Here is a 9,751-nt window from a genome sequence, read left to right on the forward strand (position 1 = left end):
GAACCCAGGACAGAATGAATGAAATACATTTCTGTAGAAGAATTTAATCAAGATCTTTAAAACAATGTGTTCATTATCAGATGCTATGTTCAACTGAAAATGAAAATTACTTGATGACCCTAAAAACAGTCAGAGATTGATCATTGCAGTGATCACTGCTTAACCACTTCCAAAATATAATCCTTCTAAAGACAGGAAAAGTTTTCTATGCATTCAGTTTGGACTTGGAAGTCTTAAGTGATTTCTGTTGTTATAACACAAAGGTTTTTCAGAGTTTGGAAAGTGCTAAATATAGTGCCTTACCACTGCGTAACAAAACACGTCTATCGAGAGTTGTTTCCCATGACTTCTAAGTGAATAATATTCAGCACAACCCTGCAGTAATAAAATTGAGGGGAATTTTGCAGTAAGGAGCTTATCTTTACCATAAATCTTCCTTCATTATAGCATTTTGTCTGTCAAAGCTTAGCTATAGAATGGCATATATCTGCCTTCATGACAGATGTGCTGTATGGAACCACTGTTGTTGCTATTAGTTTCAATGAAGGAGAATTGTGGGTAATTTTCAGAGATTGGCACTTTATCAACCATTACTACTCTTGCCGTCAAAAAATTTTTTATCACATGTCAAAAATCTACCTGCATTTTAAGTCCTGTAACCCACAGGATTTGCAAGGCTGGCAGAAAGTAGAGGTAGCAGTGGGGTGAAACAGGAAAAAGCTTGAATAGAGGAAGGTTTGGTAATGTCACCTAGTTCTGAGTAATCCCCCTTCTTTGAACTATGCTCAGAAAAGTCTTCCTCAGAATTAGCATACTCCATCTTGAAGGTCAAATGGGAATGATCTCACACCAAAGCCCCTGACAGGAACCCCAGCTTTGGTCTGAGGAGGCAACTTGTATCTTTCCCTGGTAAAACAGCATGTTTCTAAGCAGAGGAAATGCTGCTTGTTAGGCCATGTGGAAAGAATAGACAAACCTCTGGGAAGGTGAGCCTGAAGGCCATCCTGGCCAAAGATAACATCACTAGGCTTTGGAAGACATCATATTTTATCTACAAATTTAACAGTAATTTCAAAAAGCTGCTAAGTGTTGGGTCCACTGGTCATCAATGAAGTCCTTAAATGATGGGGTTCGTCAGCCCATTCAGGGTGAGAAAGCTCAATCCTGGGCTGGTATCATGTACTATTTCAAGGAGTATCTGTCACAAGACTGTTTCCAGCCTTGTGAAAGGGAGAAATTTCTCGCCACAGAGGAGCCTAAACACAACCTTATTTCATCCTTGCAATACACAGGACTTGCAGTGGTGGAAAATGCAGGGAGGCAGCACAGCTGTCTGTCTACGTGCCTCCTGATTGCTTCCTGTAGAAAGAGTATCTGATGAGGGATGTGAGCAGTAAAATTGAACCAGCTTTCTTTGGGAAATATTTACGCTGCTCCTAAGGAATTACTGGTTTTCAAATTTAAATCTCTCATTCTCTTTCATTTTTCTTTTCAAAATCCCCAGACCAAGGGAAGCTCTCTACAGATTAGTACACCACCAAATTTTCAGTATTTCATGTTTGGAATATGAGAGGGAGAAAATCTCTCTGAAACCTAAATATTTTTCCCCTCTAAAGACCAGACCCATTTTGGGGGAAAATATGCAAAAGTGTTCTCTTCAGGCTGAATTGTGTTTGCAGTTTTAGCTTAATGCAGAGTTTTATAACAGATGCAGAAAATAATCAAAATGGGGGGATTTCTGGGAATACTGGCAGATCTTTACTGTGACTGCAGAGCAGATCCTGACATACTGTAATTCTGGTTTTGTCTTAATTGTCAAAAGTAAGCTATAGAGAACAAAAATTCTTTGTTTGACAGAAAAGCAATTGCTACTTCTTGTAAAACACATAATATATTCCAGAAGACCTAAGGGTTTACTTTCCAATAAGGATAGAAAAAGATGTGCGCCCCACTGTGAGCCCAGAGTAAGGCTGTTTCATGTAAAAAGTTGGTAATTAGTCCCTGAGTGAATAAAGTAGAAGAGCTAAGAGACTGATACTTACTGTAGCAACACAAAACACTTTTTCTAGCTGCTAGGTTCTAAAGGGTGTGTGGGTGGTAGGGGGGGAACCCATTCCTCCTCATTTAATTTACAAGCATCTAAACCTCGGAAAATGATTTCTTGCATTAAGCTTAAACATGTGTACTTTAAATTGTTACTAACCGATGTAAAGATTGATAAGAGACGTTTCAATTCTAAACAGCTGACAGGAATGGAGAATTCTATGAAAGCATGAAAGACTTGTGCTGTACACATCAGTAGCAGCTTTCACGCTCATTGTACACCACTGCCTTCAGCAGACTTACACAAGCATTGCTTGATGTTTTACCAAGTTAACTCCTTAGCATTCAAAGGATCTTTATCAAAAAGGAAATATTTGGAAAACTAAAGCATGTACCTTTAGCTAATTATATAATAAATACAGAGAACAAAACCAATCCCAAACCACAGGAAAACCATCAACTTACAAACCAGAGTTATTATCTAATAACATTTGTATCTCTATGAGCTAAATGCGAAGTACCAGAAGTGACAACTCTATAGCATTTCTTGTTCTACCTGCAGAAATTAGAGCTACTGGAAATAACTTAATATTCACATTTTTTCTTTTGTTGTTATTCATCCATATAAGAGCTAGAGGTTTTGATTCTCTCTCAAAAATAATTGTAATTGTAAATTATATTGCAATGATGTGTTTGGCAAACTTCTTTTTTAACAATATACAAAACATAGATTGAGACATGCAATGGAGCTTCACAGCACATATCCTTTGAGTTTCATCTCTCTGTTCAATTTGTCTTGTTTTACTGTAGCATTTATTGTTAATGTACATGACGTGAGAGCACTTATCAAAAGTCATATCCAAAAATCTTGGTTACTTCAAGATGACTCACTCCAAAATACATAACCAGCCATCAGGTTGCCTCTACATCCCCGCTATTATGACTGCAGTACTGGTGAGATCTACACACAGATGAATAGTGTAGTGATGTCCTAAACTATGGTCATTTGGACTATGAGTATCTGATTCAATATAGAAAGAGTCACAAAAATTCTATGTATTTTCACTAGTTATCTAATAATAACTTGTTTACAAGCACTGAACTTCACCACAGATATCAAGATTTCGTGTAGTGGAAATACACTACAAGTATTTCCTCAGGCTGTAGACGTGGAATAGAAGCCCCAGAACTACTTTTTGTTTGCTGTTAATTGGACTTGTTTTACATCTGAATCCAGTGTTTATGTTGCCACATATGAGTATTTAAAGAACTGTCCTCTGTGAGGAGAAAAAAACCCACAGTCAACACAGACCTTCTTCCCCCGTAGCTCTGCAACATCCATGCAATTCAGCCAGGCCACGCAGCTGACAAGCATATAGGAACACACAGGTACACCTACTGCAAGAAGTCATGGATCTTGTATATGGGAGTAATATAGATATAATATTATGACTCCGTATGGAGTGTGGTCTCAATACAAGTGCAGAAGGAATGCATATCTAAAATGCATGCTGAATTCACCACTTTTGCAGAAAAATACCAAAACTCTGCAATTCTCAGATATTGTTTCTTCTTGATATTTGTGATGTTGCCAGTAAACATGTATTCCATGCAGTAACATTTAGACAAAGAGCAAAAATGAGAATGAACCTGGTTTTCCAAGAAGTCAGCACAACTTAATCTCATGGCACAATTCAAAACAGAAACAGCAACACAAAGATGCCCTTTGAATTTAAAGGGGGATGAATCAAACAACAGTTTCTAAAATCTCCTGATGATTAAAGTTATTTTTAACAGAGGAGAAAAGTTCAAAATACTGATTTGGAATTCATTATACATTTTATCTTGTTGTTTAACACTGTATAATCTCCAGCATAGTCCCTGTTTTCTGTGGGAATTTCTTATGTTCTGACAATTCATTCATGATTGCATTTTGCATCTGAAAGCAACCTATTTAAAATAACTGTGATAGTTGATAATGTGCCTTTCTTAACTTCATAAAAATATGCTTAGAATGCCCAATTTATAAACCAGGTTACACTCGCTACAAAACGCCTTGGGAGTTTTATGCAGGTATGGAAAAATAATAAACAGCTATATTTTGTGTGAGAAAATGTCCAGCGTAATACATGAAAACATGATTATCCAACAGATCTCCAGAGACGCTAGCAAAGAGACTTTGTATAAATGAGTTTGAATAGCTAAGGGACCAGGCATAGCAGCTTTGAAGTTTCCAGTTCTCCTCACTGGGTAATACCAAGTTCAGATGATTCTTGCTGGACAGCCATCAGAATTTAAGTATTGATAATGAGCTCCTTAAGACAGCTAGCAAAATTCAGATGGAGGTCGTGTCCCCAGCTCCTGAACAAGCAGCATAAAACCAAGAGCTACCTGTTTCATTTACAGAGTGAAATGGGGAAAGGAAAGAGGCAGGCAGTAGTGAGCACAGCGAGAAACATTCACCACAGCTCCTGCAAGGGTAAACATGAAGTGCACCTGGCAGCCAGCATGCTTCAGCTTGGCTCCTGCTTAAAGCATGTAACAGTCCCTGGAGGCTGTGCATGCTACCATGGGCTGCCATTGGGATTCTTCCTACACTCTTGTCCTGAAAAAAATATTTGCCTCCTCCAACCATTTCCCTCATTTTTCCAGCACAGAGTTTTGTGGAAGAGCCGATATTTGCTCTGTTTAAAGCACCCTGTAGGAAAAGGTGCTTGCGAAACCCAAGCTACACACCCTCCCAGGCTGATGATGGATTGGGGGAGCATTGTGTGATCCTGTTTTGCAAAGGAAAACACTCTTTTCCCCTCCAGTCAAAGGCTGGCATTTACAATTAACCTAATTCTGCCAAATTCCCCATCTCCTGTGCTCCAAGAGCATCCATAGAAGTGCAGATTTGTCTCTAGTCAAAGTGGATCGTCAGCATAGCTATGCCCAGTATCACTATGCTTTAGCATTACAAGAAACTGCAAGTGACAGTACACTACTGATGGTATAAATGATCAAACACCAACCAAATCAAGTTCTCGCAGCAAGAGCACTTTGATGGCTTCACTCTTTCTGCATTACAGCAGCACTCTATAAAGCAAAGTTTATAAAGCATCACTCTATAAAGCTTCAGAATAGCTTCTGCAGTCTCCAGACATGTCAAAAGATGATGCCATCAGAGTAATTTTTACACAGGAAAGCAAATAATGAGGAGTTAATATACTAGCATTTATCTGTGACTAACATTTCCAGAGCTTGAACTTGCTGTATAGGAACACAAGACAATCAAACAGAGGCAGAGTGAACAAACTGTACCTGCCTTACTGATGTAAATGCCCCTGTTGTCCAATACCAAAAAAAAAACCCCAGTCTGTGTTGGATTTCAGAAACCATATTCAGGTTAAAGGGCACCATTCCTATCTGGTATTCCACCCAAAGGACAATGATTTCATTTTATAAAGATCATTAGTCAGTGAAATATATATTTTAGAGAGTTTCTAGTAGGGAAGATTATTTTGGCAGTCACTGGAGTGTACCAGATGGTTCATTAACATAGGCTAGACAAGTCAAAGGCTTTCAGAATCATTTAGAAAATGTCAAACAGAAACAAGAACCCTGTCACTTTTTATTAGAATTAACTACATCATACCCTGGACACAGATTTCACCTTGGGTCAGAAAAATTAATACAGAATTATATGAATTGTGTAACATACTAGGTTAAAGATAGGGCTTCCTCTTGGGACTCATTTGCTAGCAATATATTATGGTCTTCTACTTTAGGAATCCTCAACCTTTCTTTTTGTAAGCTATGAAAAGAGCTGACCTTGCTCAGACTCCATTGGTGTCTAATTGATTTGAGGTATATGCAGAATTTCAACAAGACACTCTGCTAAAGCTCTTTTGTGATCATTTTCCCAGGAAAGTTGGCAAAAGGGTTCACTGAATATTCAGCAGCTTGCAAAGTATGCTTTTGTCAGAAGGAAAAAAAACACATCAATTTAGTGAAACACTGCCTCCATAACCAGGAATTAAAATGCAACCGAACTGTTACCTTTCTTTTGTTTTTTATCATTCAGATGTCAAAAATCTTGAGAACTTCCAGCTTGTGGAAGGCGTTCAGGAACAAGTGAATGCTGCTCTGCTGGACTACACAATGTGTAACTACCCACAGCAAACAGAAAAATTTGGGCAGCTTCTCCTGCGACTACCAGAAATCCGGGCCATCAGTATGCAGGCAGAAGAATACCTCTATTACAAACACCTGAATGGGGATGTGCCATGTAATAACCTTCTCATTGAAATGCTGCATGCAAAGAGAGCATAAATTATACCCATTAGAGCTTCTGCTTTCAAGGAAAAAAATAAATATATATATATATATATATATATTCTGAACTGCTCCAAGCAACACTAATTAAAATGTGGTTTTAAGACTTCGCAAAATGGTATAATAATCAAATACTAATAGTAAATAAGTGATGTATCAGGGTATTTGTATTGCAAACTGTGAATCATATGCTACACACACATCCCCAAAGGAATCTATATAGGACTTTATACTGGAGTGAACTTACCAAGTGGATACTCTCACCAACGTCAACATGGAAAAGGACAGACTGATTCTTGTATATTTAACTCTGCTGATTGCCAATATGAAGAAACTTAAGAGAAAAAAAAACCTGATGTGTATTATCAAGCTAAGATAGTGGGGAATTTGAGCACACTAAATTCCTTCACTGTATAGCGAGACTTCTAAAACAGTTATAAAAGATGCAGAGTTGCATCTATAGCATCTTCTGTCATCCTTCCAAGGACCCAACACTTACTACTTCTGTGATAAATGATGTGGCATCCATTCAACAATCTGTAAGAGAGAGACCATGTGCTATGTAGTATCGCCACCAAATCCTAAGAGGCTGCTTTTGACTGTCGGTCTCTCAGGCCTGCAAATCGCTAATATGAAGAGGCTGTTATCCAGTTAGCTTGACATTCTTAACTATGTTCTGAAGTTTGTTTTGTCACGTGTTCATGTTGTTCTATCAGGCAGTATCTCTCTTCTACTACCATTACCAGATAGCTATTAAGTAGTTAAGATAAAGACTCAAAAAAAATTTAGCCAATTCAAATATATACTTAACTAGGGCAGTGGCTGAAACATGGCTTTGTTATGTATTTATGGCCATTTCAAACAAAGGAAATGGAGATATTTTAGCCATCACAAACAATAGTTTCTTTGACAAAAAAATAAAAAATAAAATATTAAGACAGCAAATATTGATATTTAAAAAAAAATAGGATTTAAAAAAAATGCATTTAGTGATGCAAGAATACACAAATGAATTCTATGACCTAATAATAAATGGAGCTTATTAAGAAATTATCTTTAAAATTGCCAGCAATTAAGAAACTAAATTTCAGCTCAAACATCCAATATCTAATGAAATTTTTCCCTTTTAAAGTTAGGTAATACACATCTTTTACGCAAAGAAAGAAGAGTGATACTGCTGTGTCTGTGTAGGCCAAAGTCTGCTGCAGAACAAATATTGGAGAAGAACAAACAATTCTCTCTCTGTCCAAATGAAGATATCAGTATTAACATGTAGTGCCACAGTTAAGTCTTGCCTTATATCATTATCCTTAAAGGTAACTGTGCAGGTGTGGATCAACATACATTTAAAATAAAGTATTAATCTCTAACATTAACAAAAACATAGTGTTTACATTCTTTAGGTCCTATGGGGAAAAAACTGTGATAAAATTGCAGAGCAGTGATTTCCTTATTATTTCTTTTAAATTGGTAATTATTTTACCAGTACTTAATTACTGTATGTCGTGAGACACTAAAATCAATAGGGGTATTCCATTTTGACTTTAATTTTTGAGATTATTGGCTGCACAATCACTTGTAGAAACTGTATAAAATCCTAATCCTTTAATTTTTTTTCATGAAGATTGCTGGCTTTTGAATAGTTTATTTATATTGTATATGATAGTTTTCACTGTAGACAATTATGATGCTAATTTATTGTTCTTTGGTTTCATCTTTATATAAGATATAGCCAGAATGAAGAAGCCAAATATCTGTGTTTACTGTAGCATGTCTTCAAGTCAGTGGAACATAGTTCAGGGACACACAAGGGTCTTTACAAATTAAAATCATTCACTTGATTAAATGTCTGTAAATCTTCATAATCTTAAATGTAGTTTATTTAAATCTATTGTAAATTATGTGAGTTCTAGCTTTTCCTGTTTCATGGGAACTTGAAGAGGTTCATTTCTCTTTTTTCCAAACATTCACACATTATACACCAAAGACATTAGTTATTACATACGCATCAGTACAAAGAACACTGTTTTAATCACCTGTATTAATCAGCTCTAATATTCTGTCCATGCACAGGGTACAAACACAACAAAGCCTAGTGTCTGCAGCTTCTAGATGCCTGTCTTGTATCACAGAACACACATACTGTCCTACGGACCAAAAGCAAACCAAGCACCGCTCCCTTAGCCATCCCACATGGCAGACGTGCAAGAGTTATTTAAATAACAGCATTCTACGTCAAAAAACCTAGATTAACAGAAAGCAAGGTGCTGGTGGCAATTGCCGGCAGCTGTGAAACCCATGTGTACAAGATAAGCGTGGTCATCCTTTCCTTTTTGAAAGAAAAACAGAGCACATCTCAAACGTTTGCATTCTGTATTTTCTCTTTCTTTCCTGTTGAGATGCTACAGTGAATCTCACTCAATATTAAGACAAAGCTTTAAAAAAGTGTTGCTAACTGTATTCACGGCACCGTTATCTATGTACAGGACAAAAGAATTAAAATAAGGGTGTAGAAGAAAGGAACAATTTCCCGTACATTTTAATGGAAACAATCTCAGATATTTGCCCGCATCTGTGGTTCCAAGAATCCCAGCAGACTGCCCAAAGTACACGAACAAAAAAAAAATATACTAAAGAAAAATAAATAAATCACCAAACTTCCCCCCCAAGTTATTAACTACTTTGTAACCAGACATTTACTTCGGACTGCCTTATTGATTACAGGACATATTAGTAAAAGCAGACTAAAATTCAAAGGGTTTGGCTTTGGCTGGTTTATTATAGTTGTTCCGTGTTTGTAAACAGACAATCCGTAAAGTCTGACTATTTGTATTACAGATGTTCTGCAGCTGCCTTGGATTTAAATCCATGCAACTCTTAGAATGTGCAGTGAGTTACTTGTTGAAGTTGAAGTTCTCTTACTGTATTGGTGAAATACATATTGTCATGTCAGTTCTTGCCAGGAGTTTCCCATCACCAATGGAGTTATTTTTTTTTCAGTATTTCAATAAATATTGATATGCCCGTGCCGATTACTTTATAATTGTCTTTATAACAACATCGTTCCACTGAAATGAAGCACCAGTCAAAAATCTGTGACTCAGAAGAGGAGAGTAAAAAGCAGGAGAAATAAAGAGCATCAAGGAGAACTTGACGCAGAGCAGAAGACACAAATGTAGAGAGCAGCACCCTCGAAAGCTCAGACAGAGATGGTGAAATTGCCTAGGATAAAGCCAAATAATTACAGCTAAACAGGTTAGAAAAGTTTAATCTCCAATCAAAAATGAATTTACCAGCTAACACTTTCAGATTAGTACCTTTCATCCCCCACTGCACACTTAACTTTTGCTTTACATGTTACCCATAAGGAGTTAAGCGACCAAAGCATCAG

The 9,751-nt window shown here is 37.0% G+C and overlaps 1 protein-coding gene across 1 annotated transcript in view; it reads left to right on the forward strand.

The window, feature by feature from the left end:
- Positions 1-9,403, forward strand: part of NR5A2 (nuclear receptor subfamily 5 group A member 2) — a 94,939-nt gene extending 85,536 nt beyond the window's left edge. The window contains exon 8 of the mRNA XM_061465139.1: positions 6,110-9,403. Within this exon, the coding sequence (XP_061321123.1) occupies positions 6,110-6,357 (248 nt within the window). The 3' untranslated portion in view covers positions 6,358-9,403. The remainder of the gene's footprint in view (positions 1-6,109) is intronic.
- The last annotated feature ends 348 nt before the right edge of the window (positions 9,404-9,751 follow it).

Source organism: Pezoporus flaviventris, unplaced genomic scaffold (genome assembly GCF_033815535.1).
Source record: "Pezoporus flaviventris isolate CSIRO_AGI_PZ_B2104156 unplaced genomic scaffold, CSIRO_AGI_Pfla_v1 ptg000040l, whole genome shotgun sequence".
In the NCBI taxonomy this organism is placed as follows: Eukaryota; Metazoa; Chordata; class Aves; order Psittaciformes; family Psittacidae; genus Pezoporus; species Pezoporus flaviventris.